The following is an 18,567-nucleotide window of genomic DNA, read 5'->3' on the forward strand; positions in this document are numbered from 1 at the left end:
TGAGGATCCTGATTTTGCTGAAGCATGGAAAGCTTGTAAAGAACCTGTTGCTGTAGATAGAACCAAGTGGTTAGACTATTTGATTCAGGATGGCATGTTGTTCAAAGGTAGTCAATTGTGCATTCCAAGGAGTTCCATGAGGGAAAATCTGATTAAGGAGAAACACAGTGGAGGGATGGCAGGACATTTTGGTCGGGATAAGACCATTGCCATTCTTAGAGAACATTATTTTTGGCCTCAAATTACACAGGATGTGAAGAAGTTTGTACAGAGTTGCCAGGTTTGTCAAGTTGCCAAGGGGTTTAGTCAAAATACTGGCCTATATCAGCCATTGCCTGTTCCATCAAGGCCATGGGAGGACATAAGTATGGATTTTGTTCTTGGATTGCCAAGGACACAAAGGGGTAACGACTCAGTATTTGTGGTGGTTGATAGGTTCTCCAAAATGGCACATTTCATTCCATGCCACAAAACTCATGATGCTGTCCATATTGCAGACTTGTTTTTCAAAGAGGTGGTAAGACTACATGGTCTTCCAAGGAGTATAGTTTCTGACCGAGATACTAAATTTGTGGGGTATTTCTGGAGGACATTGTGGAAGAAGTTGAGAACAGACTTGAAATTCAGTTCCACGCATCACCCACAAACTGATGGCCAAACAGAAGTGGTAAATAGAAGTTTGGGCAATTTGCTAAGATGTTTAGTTGGGGATAAGCCCAAGGGATGGGATTTGATTCTACCACAGGCAGAGTTTGCTTATAATAACTCTGTAAATAGGAGTACTGGAAAATCACCATTTCAAATTGTATATGGGAATAGCCCAAGGACTGCACCAGAATTGAGGAAGATAGAACAAGGGGAGAGAACAAGTGCTGAAGCTGAGGAATTTGCTGAACACATCAAGCGTCTACATGAGGAGGTTCAAGCACACATTATCAAGATGAATCAAGAGTATAAAGCCAGGGCTGATGCAAGGAGAAGACATAAGGAATTCCAAGTAGGGGATCTAGTCATGGTGCACTTACGAAAAGAAAGATTTCCAGTTGGTACTTACAACAAGCTGAAAATGAAGAAATTTGGCCCCTGCAAAATTTTGAAGAAACATAACTCAGGAAATGCATATGAGGTGGAGCTGCCAGATGGTATTCACATCTCTCCCATTTTCAACATTGCAGATTTGACAGAGTATCATGATGATGGTGCTGATGAAGAGCTGGTTTTAGAGCCATGTCCAATTCCTGCTTCTAAGAAGGAGGAGATAGAAGACATTCTAGATCATCGTGTGGGTAGGAGTACCCGAAACAGATAGTATGAAGAGTATTTGGTCAAATGGAAAGGACGGCCAATTGAGGACTCAACTTGGATTTCAGCAGCTGAGGTTTCCCATTTGGGATTTCCTCTATCATCCATAAAGTGACAGGGTCACTTTTCAATCTACCCTGGGTGTCTGATGCAGGAGCATCCAGAGGTATAAGGGCAATCCTGTGTCACCCAAAAAAAATGTACTTAGACTTAGTTTCTATTTTATGTCTTTACATTTTTGGATACCCATTTGGCTCAAATAAAGGTTCCAACTCTCATAGTTCAACTATCAGTGCATTTAAAAATCCCGAAAAAATAGGAGCATGCAATTTGACCATCATTTTGGTGACCTAGAAGGTGTGACTTGGCCAGATGAATGTAATCGAGATTTAGAGCATTCCAGAAAAAGAATCAGGTCAAAAGGCCCCACGGTTTGAAAGTTATTGCAGTTTTTCGGGTTTTGGAGACCCCCTAAGAATGCTTCAGAGTCAGTTTTGGGGCATTAAATGACCTCGAAAAGGGCCGAAAAATGGGGGACGAGCGAAGCTGGTCCATAGGGCTATAGAGCGCTTCGAGAGCTTTCCGAAAATGTAAACGGTTCGTCAATCGGAGTTACGGTTCAAAAGTTATGCCTCCCGGAAGTTCGGCTACCGTTTCTGGATACTTCTAGAATTGTACCGACTTCTAACGCAGCTTCCGGAACCTTCTATTTTGTCGGTGGATGCCTACTAGCACTTTCTAGAATGTACTCCTAGTCCTTAACCCTCCAGGGTCTATTTAAGGAGATTTCTGGCATTGTAAAAGGCAGTTCGGATTGGGGCTTGAGAGGAGGTGCTAAAAGGAGAAATATTCTCCAGATTTATGCGATTGTAAGCCCACAGGGCATGTTTTGAGTTTATTTACTCTGCACTGTTTGTACCAGCTTATTTTCTCAGTTAATATATTTTCCTTTCTATTGTGTCTATTCTAGTTGTTGGGTTGTGTCCCCATCAGACAATTGATTTTGAGAAGTTTGATGATAACAACAATATGTACTTGAAGACATGAGGAGGTAAAGGTATTTTACTAGCTGAAACTTTTGTTGATGATATCATATTTGGAGGTCAAGATACATTATGTAAGACATTTGCAATTGAAATGAAGAAAGAATTTGAGATGTTTATGTTTGGAGAGATCAAGTTCTTTGTTGGTTTGCAAGTATATCAGATGAAGTGTGGTATATACATCGCTCAGTCTAAGTATGTGAAATAATTATTGAAAACTTTTAGATTGGAAGATTACAAACTAGTTAGCACAACTATGGTGTCAGGACACAAATTGTCAAAGAATGATGATTCTGCTAATGTGAATCAAACATTGTACAAATCTATAATTGGAATATTGCAATATGTAGTACATAATAGACCTGACATTGCATTATGTGTTGGGATTATTGCAAGATTCTTTGAAAATCCTAAGGAGAATCATTTGATGGCTATTAAGAGAATTATGAGATATCTGGAAAGAATAGAAGACTATGGTCTATACTACAAGAAAAATGAAAAATTTGAGTTAAGAGCCTACAAAGATGCTAATTGGGCTGGAAATAGATGGAGCATTTTTCTTAGGAAGGAGATTGGTCACTTGGACCAGCAAGAAACAAAATTGCATATCTCAATCTATTGTTGAAGCTGAATATGTGGTTGTTGTAGTAAATTGTACAAATTTGGTATGAATCAAACAACTACTCAAAGGTATAAAGGAGGAAATCACTAAATGTGTGGTACTTTATTGTGATAATACAAGTCCTATAAATATTTCAAAAAATCCTCTAATGCACAAAAAGACTAAGCACATTGCAATCAAGTATCATTATTTGAGAGAATTAGTTCAAGACAAAGAATTGAGGATGACATATGCGAATACAAAGGAATATATTGCTAATATATTCACAAAAGCTTTACCTAGAGATGCGCATGAGTGTCTTAGAGGTAAACTAGGGGTGATGCCCCTATCTAAAGCTACTTAAGAAGCATAAGTAGTACCTTGCATCTACTGAGTTGCACCTTGTATCTTAAAACTTAATGTAGTGGATATTACTTTAGGAGTTGCCTAAAGTAATGAAGTAGCTAAATTAGAAGATTTACAGTTACATGAAAGGCAAAAGAGGGAGACTCTATATTTGATTATGTCTGTATACAAAGAGGACAAGTCTTTGGCATTTTTTCAAAGAGAGAGAAAGTATAGAGAAAGATAGATACCTAAATATTAGAAAGAGGGAGAGATATTCTAATGAAGGAGATATAAGAAAGAGGGAGAAATAAAGGAATTACCCTATACAGAGGAAGGACATATACTACACTAATAGAGGGGGGATTTTCAAAGATTTATTTTCTTTTTAGTATTGTTGTTGGTATTGGTTTACCATCAATGTCAAAGAGGGAGATTGTTGATATAAGATTGTTTTGAAGAGAAGAACTTGTAATGAAACAATCATTATTTTGTTAATGATGTCAAACCTGCTACCTGCTGGTGAGACAATCGCTTTTTGGTCTAAAAGTTATCATTTAGTTGATTGATGGAGAGGATTTGAAAAGAGGAGATAACAATAGCACCTAGAGAAAGGTTGAGTTATTTGGTATGTAAAAGAAGCCCTAAGATCAAGTAAGAAATTGATACTATAGTGTATTGTTCATCTATTTAAAGTTTGAAATGAAAGAATACTCAAGTTAATATTGAAAGAAGATCAAGTAAGAAAAGTGTCTGCCAAGCCCTTTCGAGCAGTCAGTGCAAGCTAAGTAGAACTCAGTGAAATTGAGTGAAAAAAAAGAGGTGCCAAAAAAAGATGAAAAATAGTTCAAGCCGAGTGATTGTTAGTATATTCTAAGTAAATTTTAGTTGGTGCCAAGCATTACTAAACTCTAGTTCTTGCCAAGTGAAATAGTGTTGGTCAAGTGAAAGAACAATATAGTTTTTGAGCGACAACAAACAGTGTTAAATCGAAGATTTGACAAATTTGAGATGACTATTTTATTTTCTTTAATTGTGTGAAGCATGTGGAAGATAACTATGATGAGTTGGTGGCATAGAATTCAAGGTAAACCATTTTGAGGTGAATTCAAGGAATATTAAAGAAAAAGTTTCTAGAGGAACCAAATGGAAAAGTGGGTAGAATCATTGTATTCTATCTAATCCCACCTAACCTTAAAATGAATAATTATGGGTAAGAAATAAAAGATCTTAATTTTTTATTTATAGAGATAGTTCGTTAGGAGAAAATGTTGTCATATGCGAGAACCTAAGGAAGGAAAGGATTCTAGGGTATTGCTTCATTTAGTGGCTAAACAAAAGTGACTACAGTTGGCATGCAAAGGAAGAAGGCTTAAGAGTGTGAATGCTTGAAAGGTACACAAGCTATTAGAGCTGAAGTGTATGAATGCCAAGTAGAATGGAGGACTAAAACAAAGATTTGTAAACTACATGTGAGTTGTAATTTTTTATCAGACCAAACCTTACTATTACTATTTATTCATTGTATCACTCTAGGGTAAATCCTTTGGATTAAGGTTGACCTAATAGTCATTTGTAAATCCTTTAACTGGGTGACATTCTAATGGAATGGTCTAAAGTCCTCTAACAAGGCTCACTCTTTATAGGGTGATTGCAGTCCATTAATAGGGTCACAATTAACAGTTTATATTGTAAAATTTAATAGGGTTGGATTTTCATAAAACATCACTTCAAAAGAGTGAGAATTAGTAGCATGTTATTGGTAGTTTTTTCTAGATTGGATTTCCACGTAAAATCCTTGTGTCAAATTCTGTGAATGTTCTTATGTTGTTTCATGTTTAAATTTCTTCAAAGTTATTTTGAGCTCGGACAAAAACCTACAAAGTTTAAGTATTGTATGATCTAATGGATGCATGTATGATAAGGTTTTATGGATATTAGTCTACTAAGAATTGAAAAGTTTTATTCGTACATCTAGACCTTGGATAATTGACTCACCCGCCTCTCATTTATTCTAAAGAATTCCAACACAAATGTAGTAGTGTGAGCTAGTTGTCGAGCTAGAGATTCAGTTTCAAATTTTGGACAAGGTATAAGAAATATGTAACCTAGGCTATGCTAATATTATAGCAAGTCATCTAATTTTTTTGAGAAGTTCCAACTCACCCTAACATCCCTAGTTTCCATTAGTGAAAAAAAGGGGGATATTATAGTGGTAAGAAGGGAGAAGTAACAAGTAAGGGGGAGTCACAATTAGAGAGTTATAAAGAAGATAATATCAATAAGAAAATAAAACATCTGGTCTCAAGGGAGAATATATTTTTGTAAGGAATGATTTCATGACAAAGTGTTTTTGCCACTAATGTCAAAGGGGGAGAGTGTTGATCTCTAAGTGTATGTTTCTGATTAGTAGCCAACCACATTAGTCATTTGTAAGTCATTTATTAGGAAAGATTACAAGGTCATCACTATGACCAAGTTATCTAGTAAAGGCCGAGCAAGTTACACTTAAAATGAGCATAACAACGATTGCCAAGCATTCAGTAGAGATTGAGAAGACATGCAAGCTGATGAATATAGTATGAGAAAATTAATTTAATGACAAATGAGCTTATTGAGAAGTTATCAAGTGCTGAGCCCATAGATTTATAGAAGCTAAGCAACAACATACATGATCAAGCGTTAGAAGCATTCAAATGCTGGGCAATATAGTTTTGTTATGTGAGCTAATAATGACATAAAATCACATGTGAATCATTTTGGTAGATATTTCTATAAGATTTAATATCTGTAGAGCTAGATTAGATTCTATTTATGCATCATTAGAAAAAGGTAATGATCCCTAGGCAAACAAATCAACCAATAAAAAAAAGGGACATAAATGACAAAAGATGATGAAGTTTAAACCATTGATCAAGATTTGGAAGCTTCACATGAAGTCTATTTAAGGAGGATTCTAACCCTAGAATCAAAAGTAGGATGAAATATGAAAGGAAACATACATGTGAAGGAATTGAAGAGTAAGATCTAATAGAGAGAGAAATCAGAGAAGTGAAGGACTAAACATATTTATGAGATTAGGACAATCAGATCAGAGATAAAGGAAAGAGGAGACCCAAAATTAGCTTATAGAGCACATTATGGGTTAGGTACTAAATCAATTATTTTGTATTTGAGACAAGGAAAATCTCTTAATAGGGTGGTCCTAATAGGCCTATATAAAACTCCTTATAGAGTCCTTACTTTATTGTAAGTGTGAGGACCTCTAACAAGGAAAGACCTAATAGTCTTTTAGTCTTTAACAAGATAGACATCCCACTAGGTAGATCATATCTTATGACCAAATATTGTAACCTTAATAGGTTAACTTTATTTTCGCAAATGTGAAGATTTGTGGGTTTCATCCCCACCCTAGTTTTACCTTTATCTTGAAGTATTTCTGGGTAACTAAATCATTTTTTATGTGTTGATATGTTATGGATATGATGAACTTATTTTATGTTTCATCATTACAATTTTAATGATGAATTAGGTATGATTTAACGAGATTGATTTTTAAAGTCAAAAGTTTAAGATTCTAATTCACTCACCCTCTGAGTATCTTGTTTCCCATAAATATATTCCAACACATAGGTCTGATGACATGTTTATCTTATGTATTTAATTTTTTCATGGTCTTATTTCTCATATGGATTAGTGCAAGAAGTTGGGTCTCACTTTTGGCCAAAAAATGGGTATTTTTTTATGTTTTTCAACTTTCTTGTCAAATGATGGCAGAATTTCAGTAATAAAAATTGTAGTGCTCAGAGTCTACTTTTTGAATATGTAGTTTATTTGAATAATTATATGATATATTTTTTTGTTTTGTATAGATCTTTAAAAACCACATTTTTAAAATGCCAATTTTAGGACCATACCACACTCATGTACAAACACCATAATTTGACTCAAATAAATGATTTTTTATGAATTGTTTTAAAGGAAGTTACCTAACACACCAAAGATTGATGAGAATAATTATACTTAATTTTTTATTGATTTTTTAAATTTAAATTTAATTGATGATTAAGCTAATCTTTAAAACCTCTTGTGTATAAACACCATAATTTAACTTTTTTGAGTTCTTTTTTTTTAAGTTCAAAAGAATTGTGTGCAGATTGATGACATATAAATTAATTTAATAAATATAAAAAAATATTAAATTTTTAGTGAATCTCATGATTTTATGTTTAGGTGACACTTTTGATTAATAAATAACACAAAAATAGAAAATGAACTCATAACATTATAAAATTTACATTTTTGAAGTTAGGACAATAAGATCTATAATGGGTTTTCATTTCATCAAAAAATTCAATGAGGACGACGCTATAAAAATTTTGGCAATGCTTGAAATCATCAAATAATTACCTTAGTCAAAATTTGATAGGTAAAGGCATAGGTTTGGTCTCACCAAGCCTATACCATGGCTTTCCCCAAGGATTGTAATTTAGACATTTTAAGAATTGGGCATTTGATAGTTTAAAACGTCAGGTGTTTGATTCTAAATTTGTGTACTCGATTATTTAAAATTTATGTGCTCAATTAATAAATTGGGCACCTAATTCTTACATAGCCGTTGGGCCTCCAAAGTTGACCCATAAAGCACAAAAAAATCATTGCAATCATTCTTTGACAGTCCCAAGCTACAACAACGAAATTCTGTCATATTATTCTATTTTCTTGTCATCTTTTGCATTTTGCAAGCTTTGATTGATTTGAATTTCAAATTGGTGCAAACATGACATCAAAACAATGAAGAAAGAAGAAAATGAAAGTTTTGACAAATGAAGAGATTGCAATAAACAAAGAGAAGGAAGCACAACATTAACTAGAGAGAAGAGAACAAATTAGAGAGTTGAGAAATGTTGGGTCTTCAATTTCAAATATTGTTTTAGAAGAGAAGGACATTAAGGATACCATGATGGATGAAGAGACCAAATAAGAGAATCCAATACAAGGAGATTCAGGTGCACATTCTAGTCAAACATTTAATACAGGTGTGTCTCCAAGCCCTCAAGTTTATTCTCATAATGAAATTGGTGATTTTGTACAAGAAAGTTATGATTTAGGTTGTCTTTGTGAGAATATATTGTCAAATGATCATGCACAAAAAAAATCCAATAAAAATACAAGCCAAAAAGAAATATAAAGAAAAAATGAAAAAGAGATTCAAATTCCAAATAACATTGAAAATGAAATGCCAATTGAAAATAACAACTATATGAATGTAGACATGGAAACACCAAGTAGTGATGATACATGTTTTAATGATACTAAACTACATGATTATTTCCATTTTTCTAATGATGTGCTAGATAATCTTCATGGATTGGTTTTGTGGAGACAGATTAGAACACATACTAATAGATTATATAGACAATTTTTTTATAATAAGAAATTTGGGTTTTGATGTTAGTTAATGTTTTAACTAATTAAAATGTCTAAACTATGAAGAGTAATGAAAAGGTTAGGAATGTATGAAAAACCCAAGAATTAAAATGAGTCTTTAAAACAAGTTGTATCCACTATTTCTAATGCCTTTAATGTTATCAGAAAGAGAAGTTTCTTTAAAGATAAGAATCAACATGACAAACAATAACAACAACTTTAGTTAATAAATCAACTTTTGACAAAAGATTGGTTAGTAACATAAGTGAATATCTTAATGTGAGTCATAAAACTTTGGAAAGAGTTGTAAAGAGAAGGGTTAACTTTGAATGTGATCTAAGAAATAATTTGTGGACTTTTAGTTGTAGACTCTCGAGATCTAATATGAAACTTAGTACTAAAGTCAAAATTTTGGCTGATTATTCTTGGCATGATAATACAAGAGTATTACCTAATTCAAGAGATGTTCTAAAATTGAGAGTTGGCTCAAAATTACGTGATCCATATCCTAAACACCTTTTGGACATAACTCAAATTGATTTTTTCAAATTTTTAAAAGATGCTAAGGTGTTAACTATTAGCATTGGGAAAAGAGCATTTGAAATGTGTAAACCATGGTATGTAAGGATTAACAAAGAAAGAGTCACATGTTGTAAAACTCATATTCAATTTCATTACCATTATGATGTATTTTGATCTATATGTAGTACTATGCATTGTAAAGAAATTTTGCAGGAATGTGGTATAAAAATACCACCTCAAACTATAAAGAATTTTATATTAGGTTTGTTTTGTAAGCCACCTAATGAGTAATATTTTCTTTTCAATGCATGTCTTTCTAGTACATGTTGTGTGGCAATCTTGCTTTGTTAGATGAATGTTTGCATGAAAATTATTTGACTACTTTTGGACAAAAATTAGTTGATGTAGAAAGATTCAAAACTATTTAATATCAATTGAAGGATGGGAAGGTTAGGAAAAGGTGCGATCTAGTTACATAAAAACATTAGTTGTCATGCATTTATGGATGAACTATTTAAGAGTGTGATCATACCAAAATGTGTAAAACACTCTCAATATGCTACATGGCTTGATGGACAATTTTCATATATGTAAGAATAAGTTTCCATTTGGTTCTATACTTTTAGTCATTGTCTTTGTAGAGAACTACATACTTGCACCCCAAGATGAGGTACAATCACAATATTACAATTCAATGCAAGTAGCAATTTTTGTTCATATAGTTTATAGGCATGCACCTGATAGTACATAAGAGGATCAAAATATATTGAGAGAGTACCATTTCTAACTGAGTGATAATAAACTTCATTCATTTAAGTACGTCTAATATTGTTTCAAGGTCTTTTATGATAATTTAAGAGAGAGATATTCAAATGAGACAACATCTAATATGCTCAAATAATTGTACAAGATATTTCAAGAATGCTATAATGTTCTATTGGTTGAGTAGGACATATAGGAAAACTAATATCCAATATATGTGGAGTTTTTTTGAGGTTGGACATGGCAAAGGAGAACATGATGGTGCTGGTGCACGAGTGAAGAGAGCCCTTTGTAGAGAGAAATTAAAATTTGAAGAAAAAGAAAAATTTAAAAATGCACATGACATTTTAGAATGGTGTATTAAACATTTATACATAGGTTCAAGTTAGAACTCTACAATCATACGTTTCTTCTACCTAGTTGAAGAGAAGAATATCCTTTCAAGTTATGACTTTGATACAATTAGTGGGTAAGCTAAATGACATTCATTTAGGAGTTCATATTCTAACACTTGGACTATATGGTCTAGAATGCTTGCTTGTTTTTATCAATTTTTTCTTGTAGCTGAATGGTTAGAATGCGAGAATAAAGAACTGGTTGAAGATTGGCAAAAAAAATCATTAGCACCTACTGACACACACCTTGAAGATGATATAGTAAATGAAGGCCCAAATGTTACATTTGCATTAGATGTCTATGGTAGTATTTCAGACCTCATAAAACTTGGTATGTACAATTTAATCTAATTTGTTTTGATTGTGCTTCAATTTATATTATTTATTTATGTACATATCATTAATATAATTCAAGTACATGCATGTGTACTTTATCTTATCTTGTAGAACATATTTATGTTGTTATTGCACCTGATGATAATGATGAACATATTGAGTATTGGCTAGCCAGATGTGTGGAACCTAAGAAAAAGTTGATATGTCATCAAGTAGATGATGATGGTTTTGAGTATACAATTGGGTCTTTCATTGTAATTGGTACCTGGCTACGTATATACCTAATAAGAAGAACTGGTTTATCAATATTTGAAGGCTACCAATTATAAAAGAAGATTTTACACTATTCTCATTTGATTGTGACAAAGAATATCAAATTAGAAAGATACAGAGGGAGACTTGCCAATTAGGTACTACAGATAGTTTCAATGGAAGAGCACAAGGCAATCATATCTATGCATTACAAAAGAGAGAGGATGCAAATGGTATAGTAGGTTGACTACAAAATACACACATGTAAGTTTTTCCTTTATTGTGCTCTTTTTATATATGTACTTATATAATTTTAATGTATGTACACATTGCCAACAGAAAATTAAAATTTATATACCTTTTATTTGCGTCTCAAGTACAACTTATGCAAATTTAAATGTTTTAGGTGGATCCAACATCAAAATCTTGTGCAATTACACATAGTGAGTGTATGTTAAACATATTTACATTATATACATAGGTCTTATTAAATTATTCTTTACATAACATTTCAACAAATTTTTATTTTTTATTTTGAAGGACCTCATTTGAAGAAATGTGTTCATCCATTTTTTTTTTTCAATTGAAACATGTTTTAAAAATTTAAAAATGTGAGTTGATTTTTATTTATGTCCATATTATTTTACATATATATGACTTCAATTGGTTTAAATATATGGTTTTACTATTTTTTTAAATATATAAGTTCAGTTGTGTAAAATATATGACTTCTCCTATATTTTTCTATTAAGTTTACATTCAAAGATGTTTAAATTAATGTTCTTATGTTTAATTAAATTATTGTTCATACCATATACTAACAAAATGTGTCACAATAAAAAAGACATGTCATACTTACAACATGATAACATAAGAAGATACCAAATAATAACATGGTCTAATATGTGATAACATGATATCAAGTCATAAAAAATATAATAGAGATTAGTGTCCTAATACAAAGTGTATCATAATAAGCAACATGGGTAGTAAAAATACAATGTAAAGGTGTCAAAAGACCTAATCTATCTAATTTGTAATCCTCTTTACTCCACACGAGAGGACTTAGATGAATCATCATACGTAACATCACATTGCTCATCATCTAGGGCATCATGTGTGACATCCTGTGTGGCATCTTGAGAAGACAATATGTACATGCTTAATTGAAATGAGTTTCATAATCTAGTTTGCAAATAAAATTAAATATTTAATACTTATTTAAAAATTTATGATGTGAGATAGGTGCTCCTCTATAAGAGGAGGAGGTGCACTCTCATAGCTACCAAATGTGGCTCGTGCAGTAAAATACATAAATTTTAAAAATTTGATAAAGATCATAATGAACTACATACATAACAATACCGAACTCAAAGGATGATGTTTGTACCCCCCATCTGATTGAGTCCTATACTCCCATGAGAACTCATGATGACATCCTCCTAAAATTATGGATACATAAACCTTGAGTCAAAATATTATATATATATATATATTTGAATTACAAAGGATATAAATTAAAAAGTACACAGTTTACACTATAATTTTCTTAAATAAAAGCCTATATATCATACTTGAGTACTAGCCAACATCATAGATGAGTCTAGAGATATGCTTCAACCACACGACACATTGATGAATCAGAGTTGTAGATATAAGTTAGTAAGCATACATATTTAACAAAAAAATCTTGAAAATGTACATACAATAGGTATTTGAGGCTGAGCCTCACTACTAGAAGAACTAACATGTATAAAAATGCTAGAAGGTGAAGGACTCAAAAACATACTATACTGAGGCCTAGATGGAATAGTACCATCCATCGCTTGTTCATAAAACCATTATACATTATTATCCATGAATCAAAGTTGAAGATTAGTTAATAACAATGTGTACATAAAAAATAGTAAAAAGTATTTTTCTTGAAAAGTTCATACGTAGGTATTTGACATTGTGCCTCACTAGTGGATGGATCAAGACCCGTAGAAGCATCTAACTATGCAGCCAATGACAATCCCTACAAAATTAGGAAAAAATAATGCATTAGTAGATGTTATTAAATTCGAGTTCTAATGTACATTATTTTAAGTGTAATTCAAAATGCATACCATATGAGGGATGCCAATGCTTGAAGGTCTCAAAAAAAGACTATACTATCTCCTAGGAGGAATAATATCATCCATCCTTCGTTAATTGAATATCAACATACACTATGGTTAAAACAATTATGCATATGTATGTGGTAAATAATCATATACTTTATAAATTATAATTAAATTTTTACCTACTACTCCTGATTATCTTCCTCCGCACAAAGAAGGCCAAAAAATGATGACACATCAATGTCATCATCACCACCACCATGAGAAGCATACACCTCATCATCACAACCACCATGAGAAACATACGTCTCATCATCAAAATCACAACCCTCAACAACATGGGCATCCTGTGCCATACTTGCATCGCTCTGGGGGCCTCTGCATATATCCCCACAAATGGTACAAATGTGTCAAAGGGGATGAATATCCTTCATCTATGTCCATTGCTGTACAAAATTGCCTAAAAGGGAACTCAATGAGCTAAGAGAACATGATATTGTTTAATGATGGAAAGGTCCTAGAATAATTGTTCCAGGAAGAGGAACAAGAGGTTGAGGATGTTAATGATTTTTGGTATAATCACTACGCTTTGCCCTAGGCCTATCCTGAGCCATCCCTCCATCAATCCCCTGAAATGATTTTATACCAAAATAATTGGCTTTTAAACCCAATTCAAACTCTACCCATAATTGCCTTAGAAAGTATAGGGGCACCTCATGATTAGTGCATGGTGGATGGTCAAATACCATCCACCACCACTCCCAAAAATGTTGTGATATTTGAGTGGTGTGTATAATATCTAATAGAGATACAAGGTTTCTTCTCACTTATCTCATCACTTGTCTTTGGGTTCTTAAAATATCTTTTTAAATGTCCTTTATTTATTTTTGGGTCATGGACTTATTTATAAGATGTGTTGTTAGAATAAAAGGCATACATGTTTTTTCTCCATGCTCTAAACCTATATGTCTCATAGTTTACGTGCTCTATAGAGTGTACAAGGCCTTGCATGCTATCTACAAGGTGGAGTAGCTAGGAGGGGGAGGATGTGTCTCACACCTATGGGTCTCTATGTCTTGCATAAGGTTGTGGAGGTTGTGCCTCATGCTCTCTCACTCCTTTAAGGTAGGTGGCAAAGGAGGAACAAGTGGTCACAAAGCTGGGGGTGGGGGTAGGTCCTCACCAAATATGTTGTCCATGAAATATAATCTGCATATATGTATACAACATAAAAATTTACAAAATTACTATTTAATTAAAAAAAATCTTAAACATAAATATAATTACATGTCTTTAAAACTATTTAAAAATAAAATACATGTCATAGTTAGGGTGAGGGTATGTGATTATGTATTAAATTTAGCCCATTCAAACTAGTATTAAAAGAGGAAGAGAGGATAGAGAAAGGGAGGAGAGAGAAAGATGGTTGTAGGATCATTATCCAGTTCTACACATTGGAGATTTAGGGTTAGTTTTTGAGTTAGAGTTATTATGTAGTTCTACACATTTGAGGGTTTAGGGTTAGTTTTAGAATTAGGGTAAGGGTTTGGGATTATATGGGGAACTCTCTAAATTAATATCTAAATAAGATTAATTTTTTCTATGTAAAAGGCTAGTGAAAACCACTATCAAACTCCTAAATGGGAAGAACCACAATTAAATGTGTAAGACATAGTAAATGTGGATTTGTTAAAATTTCTTTGGTGCACATTGATCCATAATAGATATAATGAAAATCAATACAATTTCCTACCTTGAAGATAAATAATACATTTGAAATACACATGACATAAAAACTATATAAACTCTAGTAAAGTTTTAGCATCAGTCTTAGTTTTGAGAAATACTTATGTTTAGTGCTAGGGATATGGTTTAGGTTATGATTAGGATAATAGTCAAGTTTATGTTTTGAGTTAGCAGTATAGTTATTGTTATGATTATGCTTAGACTTTTGGTTAGTGTTTGGGTTTATATTACATTTTAGGTGATGGTTACACATGAATAGATGGATTAGGTTTTTACTTAGGGCTTAAATAGAAAATCTCGATCCTAAATATTAAATCCCAATTCTCTAACCAATAGTCCTAAATACTAAACCTAAATCTAAAATAGTAAACCCTAAATCCTAGCCTAAAAATAATCCTAAATAATGAACCCTAATTATAGATGCTAAATATGAACCCTAACTGTAAATGTGAAATCATAATTGTAACCTTAATAATCCTAACTGCTAAACCCTAAGCCTAATACTAAATACATTAAAATCTAATCTCAAAATTATAAAACCCTAATGCTAAGCCTATCCCTAAATCCTATGCCTAATTATAATCTAAAATTGAATAAAATCCATGATACTAAATGTTAAACCCTAATTCTAAATCTTAAATGCTAAACCTTAATCCTAGATCATTAAATGATAAGTAGGATTAGTATTTAGGGTTACAATTAAGATTAGGGATTAACATTTAAGATTAATTTTTTTAAAATTAGGATTAAAATTAGGGCTTGTCATTTAGTTTTAAGGTTAGGATTTAAAATTATGGTTTAGCATTTACAATTAAGTTTCACTATTGAGAATTAATATGTAGGTTAAGATTTAGGATTTAACATTTAGGATAAAAGTTTTTCCATTTAGAAGTAAGGTTCAATTTAGAATTTAGGATAAGGGTTAGGCTTACATTTAATATTATGGTCTAGCAATTAGTATTAGGATTAAGGTTTAACGTATTTAAAATATAACTTTAGAATTTTCAATTAGGGATAGGATTATGGTTTGTTGTTGACAACTATGGTTTAGTATTTAGAGTTAGTGTTTACATTTAAAATCACCATTTACTATTTCAGAATGTTATTTAGGTAAGGATCTATATTTAATATTTGATATTCATGTTTATCTTTTTAAATTAGGGTTAGGATTATGCTTTAAAATTTATAACTAGGGCTTATTATTTATGATTATTATTTAAATTGAGATTTAATGTTCAATATTTAAGATTTAAGGTTAGCATTTGAGATTTTTGTTTAGTAATTATAGTTTAGCATTTAATATCAAGATTTTTTTATTTAAGATTGAGAGTTATTATCAAGATCAAGGTATGGATTTACATAAACTTAAAGTCTTTAGTGTTTAAACTAATAGGGTAATGATAAAATTCTAGAGAAGTTAGTCTAGGGAACAATATTTTTTAATTTTCAAAATTTGTAGCTAGGTCATGATGTGACCTTAATAGAGATATAGACAAACACATATGAACATATGAACTAGTCTTAGTATAGAAAGAATCATATGGATCAAACTAGGGTCAAAACTAACATAATGGATTTAAGCCCAATGGTTTTTTACATTTTTTAGTTTTCTACATTTAGAATTAAAAAATTTAGATTTCTTTTGTGTGATGAAGTTAAAAAAAAATAGGAGAAGAAAGTGAAGATGGAGAGGGAGAGTGTGTGCGTAACAGGAGCTGGAGGATTCATTGCTTCCTGGCTTGTCAAGATGCTCTTGAACAGAGGCTACACTGTTAGAGGAGCCGTTCGCAATCCTGGTCAGTATTTATTTTCACAGATTACAAATATTAATGAGCTGTCTCAAAAACTTATGAACGAGGAATACATGATGTCAAATAATGTGCAGATGATAGAAAGTATGCTCATCTCAAAGAGTTGGAAGGAGAGGAAGAGAAACTTGAGCTTGTGAAGGCAGATATTCTGGACTATGACAGCTTGGTGAGAGCCATGAGAGGGTGCAAAGGAGTTTTTCACACGGCCTGCCCTATGACTGAAGATCCGGTATGTACTTTTATTCAATTGACTATAAATGTGATTATAAAGTTTTGTAAGAGGAGATTTAATGTGTGGGCAGAGGCACTTGTACAGGTACAAGTAGTAGATGGAGCTGTGAATGGCACTCTCAATGTATTGAAGGCCTCCAAAGAAGTGGGAGTGAAGCGTGTGATACTTACGTCCACAATCGGTGCAGTTTACCTAAACCCCAACAGAAATCCACAAGACATAGTCGATGAAACCTGCTGGAGTGACCTTGATTACTGCCTTCAAACCAAGGTAAACTGATTTGTATGGCTCAAAATTTCATGGAAATATTTGTGCACTACTTATGCAAACATGCTTGAATTTTGTACTTCTCTTTCTCTTTTGGTGCTCAGAATTGGTATTGCTATGCAAAGACGGTGGCTGAGAAAGCAGCGTGTGCGTATGCAGAGGAGGTGGGTTTGGATTTGATCAGGATTAATCCTTGTATCGTGTTGGGTCCTCTCCTCCAGCCAACTGCGAATGCCACCACTGATCATGTTTTGAAATATTTAACTGGTAAGGTAATGTTATTACTATCTTCATTAATTCATTTCTGCTTTCTCCTTTCCCACTGATGGAAATGAGATCACTAACGTCTGTTTTTCTTTCAATTCTTCTAGGGTCGGCCAAGACGTATGTTAATGCAACTCAGGTTTACGTGGACGTGAGAGATGTGGCGAGAGCGCACATATTGCTCTACGATACTCCATCTGCTTGTGGTCGATATCTGTGTGCAGAGAGAAGCCTTCACAGAGGAGAGCTCGTTGATATGTTATCACAGATGTTCCCACAATACCCACTTCCTACCAAGTATGGATTTTAACATATTATTGCACACTTCTAATTAATTCTAAAGAATTATAAAATGATTTGCAATTTCACATTGATTGAGTGCATTGTAGGAGCTCGGATGAGAAGAATCCAAGAAAAGTGGCATATAAGTTTAGCAATCAGAAGCTGAAGGAATTGGGGTTTTCGTTCACGACTATAGAAGATTGTTTGGTTGAGATGGTCGGCAGTTTGATGGAGAAGGGATTTATATCCAAATTATAGACCGGAAGACGAAGAATAAGACCGTTGTTAAAGCCAACACTATTGAGAGTTGGATTCAACGTCCCAGATTAATATCCATACTGTAGCACCCGACGAGTACAGTGTTCTCCTAAACAGTTTATATGATTGCTGTATTAAATATTAGATGTATGTTACTATCATATTATGGTTTCTTACTAAAAAGATGAAGTTGAAATGCATGACATAGTCTTGAATCAATATTTTGTAGAAAAATATTATTGATTTTTTATTTCATCAATAAATATTTATTTTATATGTTAGAATATTTTTTGAAATATATATTTCTTATTCTTTTTAATTTAATTAAAGTCTATACATATAAACATTGACAGCAAATGGATTAAAAAGGCTTCAAACTCTACTCGGTACTATTAGCAATTGGAATAATGTTGTGGTATTGATGCATATCTAAATATTAATGGATTGCATGATTATGAATGATTTTTTTTTTTAATTTACTATTTTTTCGAATTATCATCCATAGTGTCAATTATACTTTTATCTTGACATTACTGGAATATGATAATATTAAGTTATTTTTTTATTTTTGCACATAATGATCCATATGTTTTGATTAAGTAAAATGGGGAGGGCCC

At 32.5% G+C, this 18,567-nt stretch overlaps 1 protein-coding gene across 2 annotated transcripts in view; it reads left to right on the forward strand.

Annotated features, from left to right (window-relative positions):
- The window catches only part of LOC149569945 (cinnamoyl-CoA reductase 1-like), an 86,053-nt gene extending 67,819 nt beyond the window's left edge, over positions 1–18,234 (forward strand). For both annotated transcript variants that reach the window (XM_089822621.1, XM_089822620.1), the window contains 6 exons: positions 16,492–16,632; positions 16,722–16,876; positions 16,964–17,149; positions 17,251–17,413; positions 17,518–17,707; positions 17,800–18,234. In XM_089822621.1, the coding sequence (XP_089678747.1) occupies positions 16,521–16,632; positions 16,722–16,876; positions 16,964–17,149; positions 17,251–17,413; positions 17,518–17,707; positions 17,800–17,950 (957 nt within the window). In that variant the 5' untranslated portion in view covers positions 16,492–16,520 and the 3' untranslated portion in view covers positions 17,951–18,234. The remainder of the gene's footprint in view (positions 1–16,491; positions 16,633–16,721; positions 16,877–16,963; positions 17,150–17,250; positions 17,414–17,517; positions 17,708–17,799) is intronic.
- The last annotated feature ends 333 nt before the right edge of the window (positions 18,235–18,567 follow it).

The sequence above is a fragment of the Cupressus sempervirens genome, chromosome 3, assembly GCF_028749045.1.
Source record: "Cupressus sempervirens isolate cs-2001-9-10 chromosome 3, ASM2874904v1, whole genome shotgun sequence".
NCBI lineage: Eukaryota > Viridiplantae > Streptophyta > Pinopsida > Cupressales > Cupressaceae > Cupressus > Cupressus sempervirens.